Raw genomic sequence first — 26,848 nt, forward strand, 5'->3', positions numbered from 1 at the left:
GGCTTTTTCTCCTAACACCCTTGTGTGCAGCAGGTGTTCCGTCTTATCTCATTACACAAGTGAGGAAAGTGAAGCTGGGTGGTTAAGTTGTCACCAAAGATGAATGGCAGTTTTTGGTCTGGTCAAAGAAAGAATTCAGTGACAAACACATAGAGGGCAGCTCTGTTAAGCAGAAGTAGAAGTACACCCCCACCGGAGGCTGAGGGTGGGCAGCTTGACCAAGCAGTCAAGTGCACTGATCTCCAGTTCCAGGCACCTTCCTGGATGGGGTTCAATGATTAGGCAAAGGATGTGTACATATTTGTGGAGTTGGGAGGGGAACAGGGAGTGGTTTACATAATAAGGTGTCCTCAGAGCTAAGATGTCAATTTGAGGGGAAGTGTTTGCATAAAACTGCCGCCATGAGGCTCCTGGCTAACCTCTAGGGTTGAGAAAGTCCCTGTTGGGGTCATTGCTGGGGACTATTGGCCACTGTTCTAAGAAGTAGCCTCAACTGTGGTTAACTGTGACTCAGGACAATGGTGGAGGAGGATGTTTGGCCAATGTACCCGGATATGGTCTGCACCTGTCCTCTGACTCCTTTGAGTTAATGTTCCCTTTCCACCCCATCTCAAAGTGACCTGCTAAAAGGCAGCCAGGTACCTCACCACATGGCTGACAGATCTTGTGTAAGCTTGCCATTGTCACTGGGAGTGGTCCTCCAGGACCAGCAATGACCAGAGCTGTGCACACGTGTGACAACAGTGGCACTGCTCCCACAAGTCACCTCTGGAAAGTGCTGAGCTTTTCCTTTTCTCCAGTTCCTAGCAGTTGGACACCGGCCGGGATTTTGCTGGTATTTGCACACGTGGATAGAGTGTACTCTGACCGTATCACCCCCTTTATCACTCTCCTGGCCACTGAGTTCATTTAGAAATAGCATACAGATTGGGTCTACCAGCTGCTGGCCAATGACTGTGAGAGTGGAGTCTTCAAGGTTCTCTTCCTCAGGGAACCGGGCCCTGAGAAAGCCGAACTCCCCCGCACTGCAAGACTGATTGCCAGCCTCACTTCAAGGCCAATGTTATGAAAACCACGAGCCTCAAATGCAGCATAGTCATCTAGACTAGGAATTCCAAACACCACGGAGCCATGCTGCTTCTCTTCCACATCTGAGGCACAGCACTGGCTCACTTTCTAGTGATACAGTCCACACTTCCTTTATAAAGTGGTTATTAATCATTCATCCAGAAATTTCTGATATTTTATTTCAAACCAACAAAACACCAAAATATGTTTGACTGTTTTCATCTATTTTCCACCAGCCTGATGAGTTGACAAGTTTCCTCTTCACGGACTCTATACAGAGTTCTGTCACCTCAATGGCCACCATATTGAAATCATGCTAAATGCATTTGGCGAATATTGAGGCTGCAGGTGGGTAACAGATATGAGCAGGGAAGAGGAAAGGACCCAAGGAATTGGATCAGGGGTCAGGATTTCCTCCTGAGCTCTGACCCCTCTGGGTGGAAACCCCTGAGTATGTCATGGGGAAGTGAAGGTGAGCATCCATTTTGGGCCTCTCCTGCCTCTCTCCACTCCTGTTCTCAAGGCAGAAGCTCTGAGGCGAAGGAAGGATCCAGGGGTTTGGCCTCTCCACTCACCCTCTACATGGAAGGGAGCTGGGAGGAGCAGGAATTTCATTTGGAGTGGAGAGCTACCTACCCACCCAGGCCTGGAGTGGAAAGCACACTGGCTTCTCATGGGGTAGAGAAAATGGAAGTGGGGGCCAGTTAGAGAAAAGAGAAGGATTTGGAAGGGTAGAGAATGGTGTGGTAGCCAAAAGTTGGGAGAACTGCTTAATTTCTAGGTCACTCTTAATTTCCTGCTTAATTCACTCTTATCCTTAATGTTGACTAAAAAGTGGGGAGCCCAGAAAATGAAAAGGGGAAGGGAAACCATGATTCTAAATGAGAAAATAAGCCAAGTGTAGCAGCTTGACATTTTTGGGGGAGCCACCAAGCACAGCATGCCCTGTATGCATTCTGTCCAGGGAGTTTGCTCATGGATGGGGTCTTTGCTGGAAGGCCAGGTACTTGGTAGGTTGGTCATAGGGTTGAATAAAATTATTTGTGAGTGCACAATGTCACAACACATTTGGGATTTCATTTCACGTTATTGGGAATTTGTTTGTAAATGCATCATTTATGTTGCCTTAGGTCTCACCCAGTTTTCAAGTTACAGAAATCAAATCAAACTGACTTAAGCGAAATTCACAATTTATTGGCACATATCATTCACAAAAGGGAGTTTTGGCAGGTTTGAATACCAAGGATCAAAATCACCAGTTAGGGCCCTGGATTTCTGTCTATCTTTGTTCAACTTTATTCTCAGGCAGGCATTTTCCAGGCAAAACAAGACCATTGCACAGCTAGAATTTCAGGAGGGAGGGCTGGCGGCTCCATGGTGGGGATGGGGAGTGGGGGTGAACACACTGAACAGGCCCTGTGTGTTCTGCGTGTCATGTGTGTCTCTGGGCAGGCCTGTGGTCTCCAGTGGAGGGGAAGGTCATTCCCACCTTGGCTAGATGGAATTAGTGTCCTATAGGAAGAAGTGGCTGTTTCTCTAAGGAAGGAGAAGGATGCTTGCTGTGCACGCCAGCACCGTGCAAACTGCACAAAAGCTGCAGTGCCTCTAGGGAAACAAGTATTAGAAACTGTGCTCAGGTTATTTAATAATCACTGTCCAGATGGGAGACTGAGATGAGGACAAAGAAACACATGGAGCACGTACACACATCTGGAAGCATCCACTGATGGGCCAGGATCCTGTGCCCAGACGGTCCAGTGATCTGGGCTGGGAGTTTGTATATTTCCAGTTGTTTCCAGTGTACTTCCAATGGGAGAGTCACTGACCAAGGTCTGCCTAAGGAATGTAGAAGCATGAGTGTTGTGCTGATGACTGGCTGTATGTCAGTTGTGTGGGAAGACAGAAGAACAGAGGTTGGTGGTAACAACCAAGGTGCAGGTCTCTCTCCTGCTGGGAGTAGGGGAGCATATCCCAAAATTTGTAATGCTGGTGACTTGTGACAACCCAGGGCAGCCTGAAGCAGCAGAGACATGAAATCCCACTTTCATTTAGATGGAAACCCTACCCTGTCTTCTGACTTTTGAACCGTGGTTAATTGTAGAGGCAAAGGAGGTGAATTTGAATTTTGGCACTTTCCTTCACTTTTTAGAGTCAAGGAACAAGGGACAAATGTGGCAGGGGAAAGGCCCTGGATCAAATAGAAAATGAAGATTTAGCCCCCGACTGTTGGGTGTGCAGAGATTGGGGCAGCCATGATGTTCGTCTTCAAGCTCCTGATGTTGCATGGCTAAGTCAGTCCTCAGGCTATCTCTAATTCATTCTGGTCAAAACGTAGTTCAAAAGAACAGAGTCCTGGATGACGTGTTCTGGGTTTGGGCCTTGATGACTTAAGTCAGCTAGGTATATTTTTGAAGTTTACAGTTTGCAGATTAAGTAGCCTTGAAGGTCCTGTCTGGCTCTGCAGGTGGTGATAGCACAACCCGCAGAGTCGATGCTGAGCCCCCAGAGTTAAACAAGTGAGTTTTTCAGTTGAGTTTTGAGGTCAGTGATGGGCACATCACTTCCTCTGGCAGAATTTTAAGAGTTGTACCCAAGTTGCAAGTTCCCCTCTTTGGGCCTTCGCAGAGCTTCCTGCAAGCTAGAGAAAACTCCTCCTGTCCTGTGGAGTCATGTGGAGACTGATGTTCAGGAAGAAAAAGCTCGCAGTCTTGGTTAGTATCCCCTGCCCTGTCCTCCACCGAGAAATTGCACACTGTCACCACACCTGAGACTTACAGACTCTCTCCACTCTCTGCTTCTCTAGGGAAGAGGTGACGTGACCTCTGCAGAGACACAGCCAGCCGCATCTGCAGAGGTAAGAACCATCCGTGTGGGGCATTTTCTTCTGTGCTAGTGTGAGTTACCATCCTAAAAAACGCTGAGCGTGAATTTCTTGATTGTTTTAACTGCCCAGAGCCCAGCAAATCGCATAGCGATGTGGTTTTAGAAGAGTGGACATCTACACAGTAAAATGTAAAATTTCTGGCATTCTGGGGAAATATGAGTAGCTGAGTTGTGCGATGATGGCTTTGTACAGCAGGGGTCTGTCTTGCATGCTAAATGGGGAATGCCGCCATGTTTTACCAGGGTGAGTTTTATTTGGAATCTCTGGATTACAAATGGAAAAGAGACACAACAAATAGACCAGCGTGGTGTAGAGTAGGGCGCATAGGCGGGTAGATCCTGACTGGACTGTGTTAATTTATGTCAATATGTTAAACTACCGTAAACAAAAATGGCATGTTTGGAAGCTTTCTTGAAATTAAAAAGCAAAAAATAAATCAATAGGGAGGTCACTGAGAGAAGGGTGAGGTTTCCTGCAGGGGCGTGGACAAGGGTGGAGGGTCAGGGAGCCTGCACCCAATGGAGGTGGAGAGCTGCACACACAGGGCTTCTTCCCACACTCTACGGTGAAAAGGGGCAAAGGTGAGAGCCAAGTCCTGGCTGGTCTGATGCGGCCCAAGTCCTGGAGGAAAGGTCTTTGAGGTGCAGTTGCTGAAGGTCAATGATGACACAAGGGAGGCTCATCTCTAAATCCTGAGGTGTTACTCTTGTAGACCTGTGGTAATCCTGACTGGGTCTGAACATGTGTTTACCAACAGCCTAATGCTAAGAATTGGTTGGAGAAGGGGCCCTCAGTATCACCGTTCTTCACAGTTGGGTTTCCATACTGGACCTAAAAATCATGTCAGTAAAATGTTAGCTTAGTGATAACTGATTGGCTATATAAGATGTCAAGGTAGTTCCAAGCATTTTTGCCTAAGTGGCTAAATGAATGCTTGAGTACTGTTTTGAATCACATCCTAATATAAGTGAATCCAGAACAAGATGTGGGGAGGTGGGAGGGGGTGGCTGATTCCATCTTCCGCTCAGTCTCTTTTCAGTCTGGTGTATAACCTGCTCGGGATAGAGAAGCCAGGCTCCAGTTGGTGATTCCTACAAAACTTCACCTGGCTTTGTATATGTGTGCAAGCATCTCTGTTGCTTGGGAAATCAATGGTGTCATTTTGATGTCATTGCAATCTGTACTTAGCCTTGTCACACAAAGGGGAAGGTTGCAGTGTCCAATGTCTCCTTATTCTTGGTCATAGAAATGAGCACAAGGGAACATGGTGGGCCTCGTGGGCCGTGGTAGTTGAAGTCAGTGATGACGTCATGTGTAGGCTGACAATGATGGGTCATTCCTACAGAAATCGTACCAGGTGTTCAGGACCACTCTAGGATTTCACTGTGTCCACAGAGATGTCATAGGGTCAGACTTGATGATCCCTGTCTTTCCTCTAACCCTCAGGAAGCCTGGTATCTGGGCGTGTGTCTCTATCTGTTTTGATTCTTAATATTTATGAAACGATCTGTTTGTCAGATATTTTGATATGCAAATGAAATAGTGAGATGACACAGATTGAAAAGTGTCTTTGAGAGCTGCACACCCCACGGACACCAGTCCAGGCCTCATCCCTCCCAACTTCTTTGGGACGCTCAATGACCAGTGGAGGCCAAGGCTGCCAGGCTCTGGTGACAGCAGCAGCCCCACTGAGTCACAGATAGAGCTTTTAGGTAGCGTTCGGGCCCTGGAGGATGAATGGCTTCCTTCCTGTCTTGCCTTCTTCTCACCACACTCTCGTCCTCTCCCCGTGGACCCAGCCGACCCTGAGCCTTGCCTGTTTCCCTTTGTCTTTCTCATCGGACCGCAGCTTACCTTGGATGCTGATGTATGTGAAACAGTGTCACAGATGGATTTTGTTTTTCAATGGAGTTGATAACGTGGGGGTGACAGGAGATATTTAAAAATGGCTGAGGCAAATGGAATACAACATAAAAGCCTGAGTCATAATCTGTTTTCAGAAACAAAGATCCTTCTTTGGAGCTGGCTGTCCACACAGAACCCCCTTGCTTGGCAGCCACCAGCTAAGGGGTCGTTTGTCCCCCTGGGGTGCACATGTGTGTGAGGCCAGTTTGCAGGGAGACACATTCTTTGGCTGTGGACACAAAGGTGAGGGAGGGCGGCTGAATGGTGGGAGAAACACATCAGGACTGTGAGGCAGCAGGAGGGTATGGACGTCCATGGCAGATGGGGCGCTCAGGGAAGCTTCTGGAGCATGGTGACATCCAGCGGAGATACCTGCAACCAACAAGAACGCGGAAACTGATGCGGTTTCACAATTTCATGTCTGTATTTGATTGCTAGATGGTCTCTCAAAATCTGTGTACAGCCCTGTGTGTGCTCGGAAGTATATTTTGAGTTAGGAAATCCTTTGATCAAAGACATACTTTTTAATTTCCTTTTGGAATAGCTGGAGAAAAACCAAGCGTTAACGTTAGGAAAAATGGTTGACCCCAAATTTTACCATCGTTGGGTGGGCTCCAGCTCACTCCCAACAAACAATAGACAAGACGTGTAGAAAAACCTAGAAGAAAAAAAAAATCTCAAGGTTGTTCAGTAAGTTCTAGGATCACAGGACATTGTTATTTTCTTTTTCATACTTTTCTGTAATTCCCAAAGAAGTTTGTGTTACTGGTTTCATAATTATAGTTTTAAAGATTAGTTAAGACTCAACTGATCCTAAAGTATTTAAAACAACACCATGATTATTGAGTGACAACATAGGACAGACATTGACATGCATTAGTCAATGTATCCGTATTTAGTAGCACATGGATAACTTTGGTAGCTCAGGCAATGTCACCATTTTGAGGTCTCTCTATTCGGTGACACGAAAAGCAATATTGAATCCATTAGTGGAACGATTCATCACCACCTACCAATGTGGCCTGAAAGATAAGACCTTTCCACACCCCAGGTCACCTGAAGGCAAAGTCCTGACGGGAATATATGATTCACCTCACGAATTTCTGTCTTATGCCTACAGCCATGGTGACATTGACCTCCAGTGAAGTAGAAGTTGGAGTGTTGTTCGTTTTAATGGACATGGGACTGTCATGAAGGGAGCACAGCCATTTCCCTTCCCTGTGGGACGGAGAGCAGTAATGCTGGGTGCTGTGACGGCTCAGTCACACATCTCACTGCAACGCCAGCCTCACACCTTCCAAAAAAGTAGTTGCCCTTTAGATTTCCTTCCCGAAATGTCAGCCCGCCATCTCACACCTCTCCTCCAGCTTGGACCAGCTCTTTCTAAACTGCAGTCTCCGGGGGAGAAAGCACTGGAGGGAATTACAGTTACCCTTTGTAACTCACTAAAAGTTAGGGGATTACTTGCCATATGTCAGGCCCCATCCGAGCCCCAGTGCTGACATGTCCTATGCCTGTCTGAACTCTCCATGCAGTAAGGAGGGGACTTCAGCTAAACACAGCTGAGGTGGGAGCAGGTGGGGAGAGGCCATGGCCACCACAGCCTTGCTGAGCTCATGGCAGATGGTGCCTCTGGGGTCCTGGGTCCTGGGGGGGGGGGTCCTCCCCTGCTGGCCATGCTGGGCGCACCTGCTGAGCAGCACCTGGCCACCGTGGTGACTATTGCATACACTGGGCATTCTGGCTGAGGCATACTGTTGGTCCAAGGGAGATAGTTCATAGGCCATATAGGGTGACACTCACGACTGCTGCTGTACATGCTTCCCTTCAGCCACACAGTGTGCCCTTTATACCTTTGTTACAGTAAGGTGGGGTTAAGAAAGCCCAGCCTAGGATCCTGAGCCCTGGTGCTGTGTCCTCCCCCATATCCAGCTGTGTGGCCCATTTGGGTCCAGCACCAGGATGGGCATCTGTTGAAAGGACAGTCAATCAGAGATAAGTTTCAAGAGCTTCCTTGTAAGCTCATGTATGTGTCTTCACAGGTACAGATGTGTATTTTATGTAACACGTACATGCATGAACTACATACTGTGCTGACTGCACTGCGTAGCAAACAGGGGTTGGGGTTTACACGGTGTGTTTGTGCTGTTTTGAGGGCATTTTCCCATATTACCAGGAGCTGCTCATTTGTGACCAAAAGGTCCTCAGAATGTTGGCATTCCTCATAATCAGAGAAGCCACCATGATCACATTTAGGGAGAGATAGTCCCTAAGTCTTAGCCAGTCTCACTCTGCTCCCTGTCTCTGGAAGTATTTCCTCTCTCCTCCTCCCTGCCTTCAACTCCCTCTTTTCCTACTGCGTCCAACCCTGAGCCTTCAACACCACCTGGGCAGAAGAGGGGATTTCCCCAGTTATTGGACCCCGCACGTGAGTCTGGCACACTCTTGGCTGGTTTGGCTACTCTCAGAGTTTGCCTCTGGACCACTCTGCTTTGGAACATCTTATAGATTGGATCTGTAATGCCCCTGAAAGGCCCATGTGTTGAAAGCTTGGTCCCAGCCTGTCGGGCCGTTGAGCCACAGTGGAACCTTTAGGAGGTAGGGCCTAGTGGGAGTGTGCCCTTGAAGGGTTAGCGGGACCCCAGCCCCTTCTCTTCCTCTCTCTGGTCCTTTCTCTTCCTCTCTCTCTCTCTCTCCCTCTCCCTCCCCGACTTCCTGGCCACCATGAAGTGAGCATCTTCCTCCATCACAGGCTCCAGCCATGACACAACTTTGTCAGTGGGGCCCAGTGACCATGGACTGAAATCTCTGAGACAGTGAGCCAACATAAGCATTTCCTCTTTTTAAGTTGATTCTCTCAGGTGTGCTGTTAGTGGCAGAAAGCTGATCCATACAGAAGCCACCCCTTCCAGCTGTGGTGGGCCAGGTTCTCCCTCCTGCTCCCTCCCTGGCATCCTTTCTTTGCCGGCCACTGTCCAGGACTCTTCAGTGCCCTTGAGCAAGTGCTTGACTGAGGGGTTCCCCATGCTCCCTGTCTGCAAAAGCAGTGGTGCTCCCCACCCAGGCTAACTCAGAGGTCTCCAAAGTGGGGCAGCACTGTAACAGGCCTGTGTTAAGATGAAGTACAGGTGGCCTGGTGTTTAAAAGTGCACATAGGTAAACTTCACCTTTTAGAGTTCTCAGATACTGTCTGTCATTTCAGATGAACAATAAGAATCCTAACAGAAATCACCTTATAGCAGTTTGTGCAAAGCATTGTGATTGGGCAAAATTATACAGTTGGCCCTCTATGTTGTTGGTTTCCACAGCCATGGACTCAACGAGCCTTGGATCAAAAATATTTGGAAACCTAACCGTGTGTGTACTAAACCTATACAGTCTGTTTTCTTGTCATTATTCCCTAAACAATACAGAATAACAAAAGCTATTTGTATAACATTTCCATGATATTAAGATATCCTAAGTACTCTAAACATGAGTTAGAATCTAGAGGTGCGTGTGCATAGGTTATGCACAAAACTTCCTCGTTTTATATAAAGGACATGAGCAATCTCAAAGTTTGGTGTCTGTAAGGGGCCCTGAAGCCAATGCCTGGTACAGGGGGCTGCTGTAATTCAGGACTGTTGGCAGAGATGTAGACAAAACCCGACCATACAGTCATGAATCTGAAAAATGTCAGTCCAGGATTGCTTGGTATCTTGTCATGGTGAGGACCTGCGTCCCTCTTGTTGACACCATGGGTGTCAAGCTCAATTTGTACCACTGAACTGACACAAGTGATTGCTGGTTCACCTGCATAACACCTCATAATGTCTCCTCACCTTTCTTAGTGCCTTGGGTGCACCGAGGGGAATGGATGAGCCAGCTGCTCTGACCTTCTCAGCTGTACCCAGAGTTGTTTTCTTCATGCAAAGATTTCTTCCCATACTCCTGTTTTTATTTTCCTTTAATTGAACAAATTACCCCATTTCTTCTTTTTTTTTAAGACAGCTGGAGTCCCAGGTCATAGATGATCTAGGGGAGCTCTGTAGAAAGGGGTATGTCCTTTGGAGATCATAGCCAGCCACAGTTGCGTTTAAGGAGAAGTCATGGTCAGAGTTTAGTGGTGTTAGCCTTTGACATGTATTGTTCGTAGTTTTAAAGCCTCTTGCAGAAACAGACTTGCTGCATCCAACTCAAGACATATTAGTTCTGAGATCTGAGTCAAGGCGCATTAGATCTGAAATCAGAATCAGGGCACCAAAAATGTTACAGAAAGTTTAGCACTGGTGTAAACCTCAGTTCTTTTATTTACTTTTTGTTTTCTGTTTTGCTGTTTTAGCAGTACTGGGGCTTGAACTCAGGGCCTCACACGTGCTAAGCAGGTGCTGTTACCACTGAGCCACTCCACCAGCCCTATAATTTAGTTCCTACATCTGGTGAGAGAAGAATTCAGGCAAGACAAGAAAATGTAGTAAACGTAATAGTGAAGTTTTTTAGGAAAAGAATTTAGTACAACAGGATAAAAGTGGGGAGAAATGGGGAAAAGGGAGACACATTTCCTGGCAGGAAAAGGGAGTAGAGACTCTAGATTTATCTGTTCTCAGCCCCTCAGCCTCTCACAAATGTGAGCTCCTTTATCCCTCACAGCCACTCTCAGCAGTCACTGCTGCTTGTGTCCCCATTTTTCAGATGGGAACTTGGAGGGAGTGTCCTGTGTGGGGTCACAGAGCCGAGTGTGGGGTCAGATCTGAGCTGCGCAGTCCAGCCTCAGACTCTTCCCTCTGCACGTGAGCCTGTGACGTCCACAATTGCTGAAATCCAGGACAGCCTTCTCCTCCAGTCTATTTTGGGCAAATAACATTTTAGCTTTCTCTCTGTGTAATGGTTTGAAGACTCATGAGAAATTTTAAATTACTCTTAGCCTCACTTGCTCCATGCTAAGCAAATGCCATGTGGCAGCACCAAGCTGAGCCTGGAATCAGACACTGCAAGGCAAGACGGTCTCCCACGGTGCTGGTCAGCTCCCGCGATTGAGAGGGAGGGGGTCCTGGACACCTTCTGATCAGAGACCCCTGTTTAAAACAGCAGTTTCTGAAAACCACAGGCTCCATGCTGTAGCCGTGGTCACTTTGCTACCAAGCATGTAAGACAGCCCTGAGTCCACCAGTACCTCCTGTCACTCAGCCTCCCATCACCATAACAAACACCAGAGGCAATCCACTTACGAGGAGAAAAGGGTTATTCGGGCTCACAGTTTGGAGGGGTCCAGCCCATCACTGGGCAACCCATTGCTTTAGGCTTCTGGTGGAGGCCGCACATGGCGGTGGGAGACCGGGGCAGAGCAGAGCCGCTCACCTTGTGGCAGGAAAGCAAGATGAGAGACGAAGAGATGGGGCTCCAACAGTCCTCTTCCAGGGCACAGCCCCAGTGACCAAAGGACTGCATTAGGCTCCACCCCTTAAAGGTTCTTAAAGGTTCAAGAGCGAGGCAGGCTGGGGACCGAGCCTTGGACACCTGAGCCTTTGGTGGGCACTCAAGGTCAAAACTCTGGCCCTTCTAAACAACACTGGATTTGACTTGCCGTGGCATCAAGTGTCATCTCACATGGCTGGAGCAGCAGCTGTCCAGCTGTCGAAAGTGGTCTTGGCACCTGAGGTTGTTCCTCAGGACATGGTCATAGCCTCACACACCCCGCGATGCCTCCAAGGCATGGTCCCCACCTGCCACTGGCATCGACAGACATGAAGGCAGCTCCCAGGAGGGACAGGACGGGGAGCACTGCCCTTCCTCTGGGGAGCTGCAGACTTCCCTGCGGGTGGAACAAGCAGGATGTCTACTGCAGGCGGAGTGGCTGGAGAACCACAACTCCTGTGTTGGGCCTGGTGCTGGTCCTGAGCGGTTCCTGACCAGTGATGCTGTGGGAGGCAGGGACTGTTCCCAGCACACTTTCATGTGACAATGTGTCTGTACACTTGCCACGGGCCCGGGACCCTGCTAAGTGTGGGAACATCATATACCTCTCTCGCTGCAAGCCATGTGCAAATGCACACCTGTGGTCCCTCGAGGGTGCTAAGGATTAGACTAGCCTGTTAAAGTGACAAAGAATGATGGTGGTAAAATACCTTTGAGGGTAAATGGAGTGGAGTCTGGGGACGAGGGGAGGTTGGAGAAGGAAGTGTGGCAGACAGACCTCTACTACTACTTTGCTGCTGGCCTCTCTGGGCCCCGGTTTCTTTTCCATGCCAGGCCCTTGATCTCCAAGGTTCCTGCCATGTGTCGTAGCATAGGCAGGATAGGCTGCTGCGTGGTCTTGTGGTGACTGATGGACTCTGGACCTGGACCTCGGCACACAGATTCCCACTCCCTGGTGTCACCAGGGTCTCCCCTCTGCAGCTCCCCGGAGCCCTGGGCTGGGAGGTCAGGCCTGGCAATGGTGTGCTCCAGTCTTTTTTATTACATGCACCTTCTCTGCCTGGACAGAGGTGCTGCTTCACTTCCATCCCTGCTCAGTGAGGAAGATGTGGTCATGGAGCTCCTGCCCCTGGCCTAAGCAGTACATGGAGTTGTCCGTCACTGTCTGGCTCTAAGTGAGTCCCAGGTCTGGAAGCGCAGTGCCAGGTGTGGCAGAGGAGACACGGAAGACGCTTCGAGGCCGAGCGTGGGAGGGTTGACTGGCCCGTGAAGAAGGTGCTTTTTGTCATACAGTTGGTTGTTGATTCTCTGGGTGACAATTCTGGTTCTGTTGCAGGGTGGGGGTGGGTGTCCTTGTGACAATAGTGATTCCTTTAAAGCAGTGACCAACAAACAGTGAGAGCTATTTTTGAAAATAACTTCTTTCAAAGGTAGTTGGAGATGAATAAGCCAAGGTTGTTATGACGATCTCCCATGGAATAAAATAAAAGGCAATTCTTGCTATAGTCACCATGACAACGTCCAGTTCACAAACGTCCATCCACCTGCAATTACATTCCATTAAAAATGAAAAGTTTCTGCTGCAAAGCCCCTGATCTGACATGACCACCCTTTAGACAAGAGATCAGAGACCCCATCTGTGTTGCATTTCAAAGGCACCACATCAAGTCCTGGGTAAATTGCCTTTTAATTTGTGGAAGTTTGATTGGGATTGCGTTCAGGATAACTCAAAATGCAATTATAAAAAGCAAATGATTTTAGGTCAGGATTATTTAGACTTGCTCTCCATTCTCTCCCATCATGCTCTGCTCTTTTGCCAACTCAGTACTCAGACTTGTGTCCATCAGGCTGGAAGTGGGGACAGAACTGCCAGTGGGGGGGCCATTTTCAGTCATGTGACAGACGCGGTGTGAGAAAGATGAGCCACCTCTTCCAGGTGGACTGTTTTCAAGCTCCCCCTCACTTTGTGTTCACTGACCTACACTGGTTTCCTGTTCCCCGAAACAGCATAATAGCCTCCCGGGCCTCATTCTCCAGCCAGACAGGGAGGAGGCTCCGCCCTGATGGTCAGCAGGGCTTTGGTGAGTTTACCTTTGCTGTTGTCGGGCCACTTCCCATTCAACTCAGGATTCCGTCTTCAGGGCAGAAGGCCAGACATACAGCCTTAGAAGCAGACATTCAAACAGCCTTGTGAAGCCGTCAATCCTGTTCTGTGTGCAAGATAACCTGAGCCCATTTCTCCAAACAGCCATTCCCAGGTGGCACAGATGTGGGCCAAGGTGTGACCATTGGCCCCACATGGAATAAGCACCTTTCCTAAGGGACTGAGCATGTTACAGATAGTCAATGAGAACAAATTCTCCATTTTTATTACCCCAAATGGCAGGGCCTCCACACTATCCCCCAACAAAAATTCAGAAAAAGTCCTGTGAGTCTCACCCAAACCTGGATAGTGTACATTAAGCCAATTAACACAGAATGTTCAGGAAGAACTGCAAGAGTCTAGGTTTTAAAGGAAAAATTTTTTATATTGTCTTCCTCAGGACTCAGAAATACTTTGGAGTGGGAGGCAAAGAAGCTTCCATGTCTCTCTTTACAATGTCCCCAACAGCCAGCACACTGGGCCCTTCAAGGGGATGAGGACTGGGTGACAGACCTTGCCTACTGTGAGCTTTGCCTCCTGTTAGTGGTAGGGGGATGGGAAGATGGCCTCCAGTCTGTTCCCAAGAAAGAGTGCTCCTTCCTGGGAAAGACAGTGCATAGGATCCAAGACCCAGACTTGGGGAGAAGTGGGTCAATTTCAGGGAAAGAAAGAAAACTGGAATTGGTTTCAACCTTGTGAAGATTTAACAAGGGGAGGAGTCAAGATTCACCTGTACTGGGATTACCTAGAACGAGGTGAATAAAAGATAAGACATTTGCAAGAAAAGGAAGAATATTCATTTTGACTAATTTTCCTTTGTTGCTGTTTTGCACCAGCTGTCAGTAGCTAAAAGTCACTGAGAAAAATTTAAAAACAGAGATTTTCCTCTGTTGCCATAACTTGTCCCAGGGCGAGCGTGTGTGCACAAGTGTACAGTTGCCAGTATGTGCGTGTATCTGTGCTGGAGGTGCCACTTGCAGAAATAACACAATGACGATGTCATCCGGGCATTGAAGTTGACCCAACTAAAAATCTAAGCCACCATTTTTATTTACCATCCTCCTACTAACGCCTGTTCCCTTTAGTTTAAATGGTGCAGAAAGAGGAGAGAAAGGGGGTGGTTCCCCATGCAGCTAACGCCAATTGTCAGTCTGGCCCATGACAGGTGGACAAGTGTGCTGTGGGAGGTCACGGGGCCTGCCGCTCGGAATGTCTGACAGTTTTCGACATTTGTCTAGCTGCACATGAGACTCCAGCTCTGATGGATTGCCAGACATTGTATTAAAGCCTGCTTGGACTCAGAGCTGCGTGAGTAAGTTTGCACTTAGACAGAGGGGCTGGCCAGCCTGGAGGCTGATTTCTTGGCTTCCTCCTTCCTCTCTGGAGTTCACAGAGCTTGGTTTTGTCTGAGGTTGAGCATTCACCTCCCAGCTGATGCCTGCGAGGTTGGAGGCCTCCTTTGATGGTGTCTGAGTCTGTTGAAGAGGGGCGAGGGGGAGGGGGAGGGAAGGAAGATGTGCCGGGGGCCACTGCTGCCTGGTGACGCCGGGCGCACTGCTGAGGGAGGTGATAAATGAAGAAGCGGCCGGCCGGTGGGCAGAATGGCTGGAGCGGCACAGAGCCTGCACTGGACCGGGAAGGATGAGCAGGCTGCCACACAGGAGACTGCAGAAGCTGTTTCTCAGGAAGGTACGGGAGTGCGCGCAGCTGGGGTGGGGACCACCGGTAGTGTGAGGGTGTTACTCCCTGCCAGAATCACTCTGAGATTCAGCTGGTCAAGAAGGGCTAGGGAAGAAAAGAAAAGTTGCTTGCTGGGCCAGAGCGAAATCTCACATTGCATTAGGTGGGAGGATGCCCAGGTCACAGGCAGCAAGTGGATGCCAAGAGCAGGTCAGCACCTCTGATCAAGACTGGCTTCTTTTCTAGTTTCTCTTGTTTTTAAGGGCGTGTTGGAGCACAAGTAGGTTTGGCCTTGTTCCTAAGTGTATTTTCACAGTCAAGGGCACTGATGGCAGGGGTGCCACTCCCCAGTTCCCTGCAGTTTTAGATGCAAAAGAAAGAAAGATGTCAAGCGATGTTCACTTAGATCGCTACTAGAGGTCAAGTTGTGGGTGAAGAGCATCCCATTTGTCGAGGTCTAGCAGGTTTCCATTGTTTTCACTTTTTAAGAACATTTGTTATGGTGACAAAACATACGTAATGTGAAATGTGCCATTTTAACCCTTTCTCTGTCATTAAGCACATTCACAGTACTGTGTAGCCATCACCACCAGTCACCATATCACACCAAACTGAAAGTCTGTGCCCATTAAACACTGGCTCCCCATTCTGTATGCCCCCTATATCTGCCCATATTTAGGTTAAATACTCAAACACATAGTTACCTACAAAAAGTCTGTGTCAGACTACAGTCCAACCCAGGTCATGATGAACGGCTCCTAAAGCTGATTTGTTAGAGAAATTACTTTAAATTGTGTCTTGCATACCCCTTTTAAAAAGGAAAAATAGTAAAGACACCCTTAAAAGTTACTGAAGTACCTGTGGAGTATGATTTATGAGTCTTAGCATTTTTTTAAAGAAAATCTGTGACTTTCCAACTATGTGCACATAATTGTTTCCAGTGGGATGAAAACTGCTCAGACCCTGGCATTTGTACATTGCTCTAAGTGGTTGTGAGCAAATTCGTGGTTAATCTTCTTAGATTTGTAGATCCTTGTGCATGAAAATGAATTGTAAGATGAGTTTATGGCTCACTTTAAAGTCACTTCTAAAGTAACACTTTTAATGTGTAAGGTGAACGAAAGTTGTCTCCATCCACTTTAAAGAAGACCCATGTGTGGTAAGAACATTTGCACAGCCTGTTTTGGAAGCTTGGGCACATTCAGTCATGGAAGTCCCAGTCCTTGGATGCTGCCATCACCTAGCTCAGCCCTTGTCTACTCAGTCCTCAAGGTCAGCTTTGATTTAAACGAAAATCATGTCTAGGGGAGTCTTTTCTTGTTCGTGCCCCATCTCTTCTCCAAAGGCTTCAATGAAGTTAAACATATTCAAGACTAAAAAAGAAAGACAGTGCCTCTCTTGAGGTAAAGGAACTATCGTAGAATAATGAACTGGGCCTGAGGCTGGTACCCACACACGTGTCTGAGGCACAGCACACTTGCAAAAGCAGGGTGGATTAGATTTGGTGCTTGTAGCTTCCCAAGGAGTAGAAAATAGGCAGGGTAGACCAAAAGAAAAACAACAATAACACCCTCCTTCAAAGCAAGGACAAGCAAAAAAGCCCCTAGTTGTTGAGGTAAACACATCTATTTCTACTCTGGAGCCCTGAGAAGACATGTCCAGAGGCCTCATAAAGAGGACACTGTAGAAAGACAGGAACAACACCCTCAGCGAGAACCTTCCTTAGCACAATGCATTTCTAAATAATGCTTTGTGCCATGACCTGAATTGTAGGCTGAGGGAGTAAGGCCAGAACACAGCAGGAAAAGACGTCTGTTGGGAGTCAGCCCTGTGGGGTCCAGGCAGATGGCTCTGGGATGTCTGAGTTCGCTCAGGACCCACTGGAGACCACTAGAAACACTTGTGGTGTCTTTCCTCACACCTTGCACCACAGCATAGTGGAGGGAGTCTCCATTTTTGTTAGAATTGAGTGGTCCTGACTTTGGGCTTCCTGACAACTTCAGGAGTGCAAGATGTCACAAGAAGACCTCGTAAAACTTGGAACCTGGAGGAGGTCTTAGAAATCATACAACCCACCCACTTCCTTCGATAGACAAGGAGAGCAGACACTGAGGTGCTGCAGTGCATCTGTCTGTGGTGACAGAGAGGTGCTGCCACCGGGGCTCAGGATGCCATTTTAGTGGTGCCAAGGAAGGCCTGAGAAGGCTGGGGCTTGGGAATGGGTCCGCTTCCCCCGTACTGACCCCGGCTCTCTATTTTCTGACTCTGCAGCTCTGATATCTGGCTGTGCTGGCTGTAGGGGCTGTGTCCCCCGAGTTATCCAGTTCCTAGAGTACAAATGACTCTCCTGAGAACTCGCCTTTCAGATGTCAAAACAGCCAGAGCTGAGCCACACACACCAACCCTTTATAGATGCTCACACTCTGTGCCCCCGCTGCCCTTCCCTCAGTACCCCAAGGCCAGGTCCCACACATCTAGGGTAGCCCCCACTCAGCAAAGCCCACTGGAATTATTTACACCACCCAGGCCTAGCCCTCCTCGCCTTGGCTCACTTGCTGCTCCCCACGGGAACACAAGAAGCCTCTTGCCCATGCTGTCTCTGTGACCTGCCTCCTGACCTGAGAGGCAGCTGGGGCATGGCTGCCATCCTCTTGGAACCTGAGTAACAAACTGCTTTCTCAATGGCAGTTGTCTTGGTCTGCTGGGCTGCTATTCCTCAGTAATTATAAAACATATTTTCAAACACAGGAAGTTGTTTGCAAAACAAGCAATTTCTTATTTATTTATTTATTTATTTTTCCTATTCCTATTTTAAGTATTTTTACATTGTTTTATTCATATGTACATTCAATGTTTGGATCATTTCTCCCCCCTCACCCCCCTTTTCCTATACCCCCTTCCCCCCACCCCGCTCCCTCCCTTACCCCTCCTAACCGCCCCCCCCACTTCCAGGCAGAAACTATTTTGCCCTTATTTCTAATTTTGTTGTAGAGAGAGTATAAGCAATAATAGGAAGGAACAAGGGGTTTTGCTGGTTGAGATAAGGATAGCTATACAGGGCATTGACTCACATTGATTTCCTGTGCGTGGGTGTTACCTTCTAGGTTAATTCTTTTTGATCTCACCTTTTCTCTAGTTCCTGGTCCCCTTTTCCTATTGGCCTCAGTTGCTTTAAGGTATCTGCTTTAGTTTCTCTGCATTGAGGGCAACAAATGCTAGCTAGTTTTTTAGGTGTCTTACCTATCCTCACCCCTCCCTTGTGTGCTCTCGCTTTTATCATGTGCTCAAAGTCCAATCCCCTTGTTGTGTTTGCCCTTGATCTAATGTCCACATATGAGGGAGAACATACGATTTTTGGTCTGTTGGGCCAGGCTAACCTCACTCAGAATGATGTTCTCCAATTCCATCCATTTACCAGTGAATGATAACATTTCGTTCTTCTTCATGGCTGCATAAAATTCTATTTTGTATAAAAACCACATTTTCTTAATCCATTCATCACTGGTGGAGCATCTTGGTTGTTTCCATAACTTGGCTATTGTGAATAGTGCCGCAATAAACATGGATGTGCAGGTGCCTCTGGAGTAACAGTCTTTTGGGTATATCCCCAAGAGTGGTATTGCTGGATCAAATGGTAGATCAATGTTTAGCTTTTTAAGTAGCCTCCAAATTTTTTTCCAGAGTGGTTGTACTAGTCTACATTCCCACCAACAGTGTAAGAGGGTTCCTTTTTCCCCGCATCCTCGCCAACACCTGTTGTTGGTGGTGTTGCTGATGATGGCTATTCTAACAGGGGTGAGGTGGAATCTTAGTGTGGTTTTAATTTGCATTCCCTTTATTGCTAGAGATGGTGAGCATTTTTTCATGTGTTTTCTGGCCATTTGAATTTCTTCTTTTGAGAAAGTTCTGTTTAGTTCACTTGCCCATTTCTTTATTGGTTCATTAGTTTTGGGAGAATTTAGTTTTTTAAGTTCCCTATATATTCTGGTTATCAGTCCTTTGTCTGATGTGTAGCTGGCAAATATTTTCTCCTACTCTGTGGGTATTCTCTGCAGTTTAGAGACCATTTCTTTTTAAAACAAGCAATTTCTGTGACTTTATGATTGTTTTGACACATGTGCTGTAAGAAAAACAAAGATGCATGAGTCTGGGCCTGTGTGAGAAACTGCTCTCAGCATTTCCACTGACAGAGGGGCCATAGTGAAGGCCACAGGACTGCATGGCCTCTGAGGAGGTCAGGTCTCACATGGCTGGGCTCTGAGGCAGGTTGACAAGAGCAAGAGACAGGAAGGGACAGAATTACTGACAAAGTTCTAGCAGGAACAAAGGCATCTTCCAGAAGTTTGGTTCCTTGTCATTCTTTTTTTTTTTTGGATTTTTTTTTTGTAGTACTGGGATTTGTTCTCAGGGCATCACACTTGCTAGGCAGGCGCTCTACCACTTGAGCCATTCCTCCAGCCCTTTTTGTTTTGGGTGTTTTTGAGATAGGGTCTTGTGAACTATTTGCCCTTCAAACCATGATCTTCCTGATCTCAGCCTCCTGAGTAGCTAGAATTGTAGGCATGAGCCACTACCCGGCCTCCTTGTCAGTCTTGTTGGGATCTGTCCTGCAGTTTTGCATAAGTTGGTGTCTTCCTGTGGAGGTTCCCGAAGCTTCTGGTCCATTTTCATTAGTAACCCTGATGGCTCAGGGAGCCCGTTTCTATCATTACCCTCCATAGTGCAGTGTTATTTCGTGTTTCACAGACGTTAGTGACTGTCTTCCACCTGCAGTGTCAGGGCACTGTTGTAAGAACACACCACCACTGGCTCAGGGTCCCGAGGTAGAGGCTTGCCCAGCATGTGTGGGACCCTGGGTTCAGTCCCCAGCACGCTAAAGCAGAACAGAACAAAAAAGACCAATTAACCTAAATAACAGCCCATTTTGTTTCGGCTGAGGTCACCCACTTTCATCAGGACAACAGTTAAACCAGTCCCTCGATGGCTGGATTTTCACACAGCTCTGTAGCTTTATTTCTGAGTTCCAGGTTTGCTTTTACAATGTGGTGTCATATTAGAGGCAGCTTTGGAAGATTGGATAACTAGGTTGACACAGAGATGGAGATTTTTATCTAAACACAGGACACTGGTGTTCGTCAGAGGACAAGGAAAAATTCCAACAGCATTATACACATTTTGGGCCTTTACAAAAACCAGTTTTCTGAAGCTACAACTAAAATTTTATTTCTAAGAAGTTTAGCTCAAAATGATTAGTCAGTGGAGCACAGCACTGTAACCAGAGCAGGCGTCCCTCCGGCCTGCCTGGGAGGCTTGTCCATTTCAGACATGCTTCCTCCCAAGTCTTGACTGTGCCAGCTGGGTCCACGGGTGCAACCATGAACAGGAAAGATGGGGTCACCCTTGACAGCTGACGTGCAGCCAGAAAGCTGGTCCTTTGCCCTCTGCAAAAGACATGCTGCTCACTGATTTAGGGTAGGAAAAGAAGAGTTTGTCTTAGTGCCACCTACAGGGAGGTGGCACCTGCTCCTACCTTCTGAGTGTCTACTACAGAACAAATGGCTCACCGTGGGCAGCAAACACCTGGGTGCAGAAGTGGGAACAGAAACATCTGTCTATTTGCAGAATGCAAAAGGCTGGGGACAGGTCATCATCACCCCAACAGTGTCCTTCTCTCTGGCCAGGATTTTGTCAAGAAATGGACCAACAAACATAAAACTATTGGGAAATTTGTGTGTGGGAGGGGTGTGTGTGTGTGTGTGTGTGTGTGTGTGCACAGGACGGGGAGAGCTGGAGTCTGATTTCTTCTCCATCCTGAGGGAAATCAGTTAACTCTGTTCCTCTCAATCTTTCTGTCTTTAAAATTAGAAGAGTTTGGGTAAGTGATCTCCAACATCAAGATCTGTCTTTGTCTATCATTATTCTGGGCCTATCATCCTTGAATTAATTTAAATATTTAATAATCCATTAATATTCTCCCAACTAATGTCACCTTTTGAAGTAACTATCTCCTTACACTGTTACCATGAATGTATAAAATAAGATCTCTCCCTCCCTCCCCACCTCCCTCTCCCTCCCCGTTAAGATTCATCTTCCGATTTGTTTTATCTTGTCTCTTTAGATGTAAGCGTGCCCCTGGTTCTTGGCCCCAAAGCTGAGTCTTGAATCTCGGAGCCTCCCTGCTCTGCCTTCTCCTTCAGCGGTCCTGAGGGTGCTCCAGCGCCCAGTGCTAGTTTCTTCTCCATGAAGTTCCCATCACACTGACAGGTGACCTCGGATGTGGCTGTGGTGGCCATTTTGCCAAGCTGGCTCATGTCTGAAGCTCACGGGGTATTACTAACCCAAGTAGGGAGAAACAAAGCCTTATTTACAACATAAACATTGATTTTAATTTCCAGTAAGTGCACATGAGGCACTGAGATAGCCTTTACAGCAAGATTTTTTAAAATTACACTCCAGGTACAAATTACATATAGCCTGGACAGGAAAAAGTGACAAATGACCTTCACTGTCCCCACACTGTGCAGATCCTGCCATTCTTGCCCTGTATTCTGCTGGAGTCTCTCTCCCATGAGAAGTCTGGCTGCCTTTCACCATGATTTCTTCTCCATGGAGCTTGGCCATGGTTCTTGGTCTGTAGATTTCGGAATTTGTGTGTCTGAGTGGCTTTGTTTAACTCTCCCTGCCCCCAAATTGGCCAAAGTCAGCATTCACCAGGCATAAGTGATGGAAATCCCAGGCCAGCTGAAGAGGAAGGTTAAGTGATTGGTCGCCATGCCTGCGTGCTGAAGCCTCTACAGCCCCCCAAAAGGACAGAGTTCAGAGTGCCTCTGGTAGCTGCACACATGGCAGGGCTGGGGAAGTCTGGAAGGTGATACAGGGAGAGGTATGGAAGGCCTGCACCCCTCCCACACAGCTCGCCTGGGCAACTGCTCACTGCATCCTCACTAAGTAGCCTTTATAACAACCAGTAAGCGGGGCTCCCTGACTTCTGCAAGCTGCTTGAGTAGAGCAAATTAACTGAACCCAAGGAGAAGGGACTGTGGGAAGCTGATTAACCGGTTCTTTACTGTAGGAAAATTGTGCACAAGCCAAAGTTAAGCCAGGGTCAGAAGGATGTGCAGAGCCGAGGAGGGAGGCTGGTTCAGAGCAGGAAAGATGGGAAGGGGTGCCATCTGTGTGAGCCAAACGCCTCGCCTCGCCCGTGTCCTTCCCGGGCAACGGCGACAGCACCATTAATCCTCTGTGGGACGTGGTGGCTCTTCTGTCTCTAATTCATCGCTGTTGTTGGGGTGGGTTCTGTCCTCCACAAAGCCACGGGGGACAATCCTGGCAGGCTAAGGTGCCTTGAAGGTCTTGGCAGGCTGAGGGTAGAGCAGTGCTGCAGAGCCAGAGCGAGCATTCAGCGTCTTTGCAATAGCAGCCCAGCACCATCCTCTCCCTTGGGTTCTCTGATTGAATACTGGGCAGAACCCAGCATTGGAGACCATCATTGGTCTGGGCTGAGTTGTGCCTCTAATTCGTATGTTGGGGTCTTAACCTCAGAACCTCAGAATGCGACCATGTTTGGAGACAGGATCCTAAAGATTAAGGTTAAGTTACCCATAGCGGGTTGGGCCCTAGTCCTGTTTTGGTTTCCTTGTCAGCAGAGGGGATCAGCACACAGACACACAGAGGTCAACCCTGTGAGGACACCGGGGGGACACACTTTTTCTGCAAGCCGATGAAGGAAGTCAGATCTGCTGACCTTGAGCTTGGACTCCAGCCTCTAGCTCATGGGGAGCCATCTGGCCTGCAATGTTTGTCACCCCAGAACCAAATGACCATACCCTCAAGTGACCAGAGGGGAGAGAAGGCAGGGCAGACCCCTTTTGAGTGCTGGAGAGCTGGGCGCTGAAGTTCGAGGGAAGGTAGATGCACAGTGGGGGAGAGGCCGCCCCAGCTTCACCTGGAGCCAGGGCAGCTCCTGTCACTGACAGCGAGGCCTGTCCACTCTGCAGCTTTTGCCACAAGTGGGTACGGACGGAATTGAGGTCTGGCAGGAGCCCTGGCTGTGTGTATGTGTATGTGTGTTTGTGTGTGGTGTGTATGTGTGTGTGGTGTGTGTGTGTGTTGTGTGTGTTGTGTGTGTGTGTTGTGTGTGTGTTGTATGTGTATGTGTGTGTGGTGTGTGTGTTTGTGTGGTGTGTGTGGTGCGTATGTGTGTGGTGTGTGTTTGTGTGTGTGTTGTGTGTGTGTGTGTGGTGTGTGTGTGGTGTGTGTTTGTGTTGTGTGTGAGTGTTGTGTGTGTGGTGTGTGTGTTGTGTGTGTTTGTGTGGTGTGTGTGTGGTGTGTGTATGTTGTGTGTGGTATGTGTGTGTGTGTGTGTGTTTGTGTGGTGTGTGTGTGTGTGTGTGTGGTGTGGTGTGTGTGTGTGTGGTATGTGTGTGTGTGTGTTTGTGTGGTGTGTGTGTGTGTGTGTGGTGTGGTGTGTGTGTGTGTTGTGTGTGAGTGTTGTGTGTGTGTGTTTGTGTGTGTGTTGTGTGTTTGTGTGTGTGTGGTGTGGTGTGTGTGGTGTGTGTGTGGTGAGTGTGTGGTGAGTGTGTATGTTGTGTGTGGTATGTGTGTGTGTGTGGTATGTGTGTGTGTGTTTTTGTGTGTGTGTGTGTTTGTGTGTGTGTGTGTGTTGTGTGGTGTGTGTGTGGTATGTGTGTGTGTGTGTTGTGTGGTGTGTGTGTGTGGTGTGTGTGTGGTATGTGTGTGTGTGGTGTGGTGTGTGAGTGTTGTGTGTGTGGTGTGTGTGTATGTTGTGTGTGGTATGTGTGTTGTGTGTGTGGTGTGTGTGTATGTTGTGTGTGGTATGTGTGTTGTGTGTGTGGTGTGTGTGTATGTTGTGTGTGGTATGTGTGTGGTGTGGTGTGTGAGTGTTTTGTGTGTGTGTGTGTGTTGTGTGTGTGGGGTGTGTGTGTATGTTGTGTGTGGTATGTGTGTGTGTGTGTGTGTGTGGTGTGGTGTGTGAGTGTGTGTGTGTGTGTGTGTGTATGTGTGTGTGTTGTGTGTGTGGGGTGTGTGTATGTTGTGTGTGTATGTGTGTGTGTGTTGTGTGTGTGTGTGTGGTGTGGTGTGTGAGTGTTGTGTGTGTGGTGTGTGTGTATGTTGTGTGTGGTATGTGTGTTGTGTGTGTGGTGTGTGTGTATGTTGTGTGTGGTATGTGTGTGTGTGTGTGTGTGTGGTGTGGTGTGTGAGTGTGTGTGTGTGTGTGTGTGTTGTGTGTGTGTATGTGTGTGTGTGTTGTGTGTGTGGTGAGTGTGTATGTTGTGTGTGGTATGTGTGTGTGGTATGTGTGTGTTTGTGTGTGTGTGTGTGTGTTGGTGTGTGTTGTGTGTGTGTGTGTGCGTGTGTGGTGTGTGTGTATGTTGTGTGTGGTATGTGTGTGTTTGTGTGTGTGTGTGTGTGGTGTGGTGTGTGAGTGTGTGTGTGTGTGTGGTGTGTGTGTGTGTGTGTGTGTGTGTATGTTGTGTGTGGTATGTGTGTGGTGTGGTGTGTGAGTGTTTTGTGTGTGTGTGTGTGTGTGTTGTGTGTGTGGGGTGTGTGTGTATGTTGTGTGTGGTATGTGTGTGTGTGTGTGTGGTGTGGTGTGTGAGTGTGTGTGTGTTGTGTGGTGTGTGTGTGTGTGTGTGGTGTGGTGAGTGTGTGGTGAGTGTGTATGTTGTGTGTGGTATGTGTGTGTGGTATGTGTGTGTTTGTGTGTGTGTGTGTGTTGGTGTGTGTTGTGTGTGTGTGTGTGCGTGTGTGGTGTGTGTGTATGTTGTGTGTGGTATGTGTGTGTTTGTGTGTGTGTGTGTGGTGTGGTGTGTGAGTGTGTGTGTGTGTGTTGTGTGTGTGTGTATGTGTGTGTGTGTTGTGTGTGTGGTGAGTGTGTATGTTGTGTGTGGTATGTGTGTGTTTGTGTGTGTGTGTGTTGGTGTGTGTTGTGTGTGTGTGTGTGCGTGTGTGGTGTGTGTGTATGTTGTGTGTGGTATGTGTGTGTTTGTGTGTGTGTGTGTGGTGTGGTGTGTGAGTGTGTGTGTGTGTGTGGTGTGTGTGTGTGTGTATGTTGTGTGTGGTATGTGTGTGGTGTGGTGTGTGAGTGTTTTGTGTGTGTGTGTGTGTGTGTTGTGTGTGTGGGGTGTGTGTGTATGTTGTGTGTGGTATGTGTGTGTGTGTGTGGTGTGGTGTGTGAGTGTGTGTGTGTGTGTGTGTGTGTGTGTGTGTGTACATGACCACACGGAACTGACCACGGCCTTTGCCTCCTGAATTCACTCCCAGGCGTGGCTCTCACCCTCTGGCTGCCCCAGCAGGTCCTGGACACAGAGGCCTGACGCTGTTTTTCTTCAGCCTGTTGCCATAGAGCACATGTTTTGGAAGGAGGGGATGCTCCTGGGACCCTAATTACTGCCTCAAGTGCTCAACTCCTGCCCCATGGGCTCTGGCTCCTCTGTGTGCTGGTGACAGTGAGCTGGCACTGCGTTTCTGTGTGTCCACAATGAGGCCGCATGGCCCATGAGCGATGGGCTGGAGAGCGCCTGTGCTCAGAGGCTGATGCACTGGCCTCCCGGACAGAAGGCCAGAGACCCCGCCAACCCCAGGAGGCCTCTGCATCTTCAGGGCTGGCTGTCCTCAGAGACTGTTTGAAAAGGAGAATCCAGGTGGGTGGATGGAGTTTCAAGAAGGTGCAGTGCTGCATGAGGGAGGGTCGCCTGGGTGAGGGTCGCCTGGGTGCAAGTGGTTCAGTCCTGGATACGGAGCGCAGAACCTCTTGGTGGAAATCCAGGTGCTGGGGGGAGGATTTGAAACTCAGGACCCTGATTCTCTGTGAGATGCTTGGGGCTGATGGGAAAACAGGTCTAGGGAAAGTGCCAGAAACTGATTTGAAAAATAAATATTCAAACCACCAATCTCCTCACTCTGTATTTCTGCTACTAAGGGGAATGGGGCCATGCTCTGAGGAGAAGCCAAATCTGCCTGATGTAGCCTGGCTTGTTATTTAAGTCAGAGAAGTAAAACAGGGAAAGACGAGAAGGGTGAGAATTCCCTCTGCAGACCCACGGTGCACAGCATGGCATGACCCTGTGGTCGGAGATCCTCGTGTCTGCAGGTGCGTGTCTCAGTGGACCAGAGGGTTACCAGGGATGGCGGTGGCTGCCCGGTCCCAAGAGTACTAATGGGCGCTTTGTAGACCAAGCACACCGTCGTTATAGCAACTCGAGGACAGAACCTGCAGCCTTGTTCAGCTATGTGCCGCTCGAAGCACCTGTCACAATCTCCGTGTTACATGCTCACTAGAAGCTGTAATGTGGCTAAGTAGCTAACATTGGAGAGCAGCTGGGATGCAGGCTGGTTCTTCAGTCAGTGGGCCAAGAGGGTCCCTGTGTTTACCCAGGGCGATATTCTACATCGAGTCCTCCCCGCCTAGAGGCTGACATGGCTGTTGGTGAGGATGGTGCGAGGTCCAGCACCTGGAAGTACCCTGTGGGCTTGGGGTCTCCACAGGCAGCTTTGGTAGCTCAGTCCCATCATGGTGGTGGCTCCATCCTCAGGAAGACATGCGAGCTGTGAGGGTCCCTCTGTCCTCTTGTTCTGAGCTGACAGCTTTCAAGTCCAATGCCAGAGCTGGGCAGCTTGACTTACCTGGCTTCAGAGTCTTGAGTGAGTGTCTGGAAAATAAGCAGAAATATCAGAAATGCTGGTATGAAGCCAGGTGCAGTGGCTCATTCATGCCTATAACCCCAGCTACTTGGAGAGTGGAGTAGGGAGGA

At 48.4% G+C, this 26,848-nt stretch overlaps 1 protein-coding gene across 4 annotated transcripts in view; it reads left to right on the forward strand.

The window, feature by feature from the left end:
* Nucleotides 1-26,848, forward strand: part of Rps6ka2 (ribosomal protein S6 kinase A2) — a 319,159-nt gene that overhangs the window by 65,940 nt on the left and 226,371 nt on the right. For 2 of the 4 annotated variants that reach the window (XM_074070532.1, XM_074070500.1), the window contains exon 3: nucleotides 3,872-3,922. In XM_074070532.1, the coding sequence (XP_073926633.1) occupies nucleotides 3,872-3,922 (51 nt within the window). Of the gene's footprint in view, nucleotides 1-3,722; nucleotides 3,780-3,871; nucleotides 3,923-15,020; nucleotides 15,084-26,848 lie in introns of those variants that run through there. The other 2 variants (XM_074070515.1, XM_074070540.1) reach the window with 2 other exon arrangements.

This window comes from Castor canadensis, chromosome 1, assembly GCF_047511655.1.
Source record: "Castor canadensis chromosome 1, mCasCan1.hap1v2, whole genome shotgun sequence".
NCBI lineage: Eukaryota > Metazoa > Chordata > Mammalia > Rodentia > Castoridae > Castor > Castor canadensis.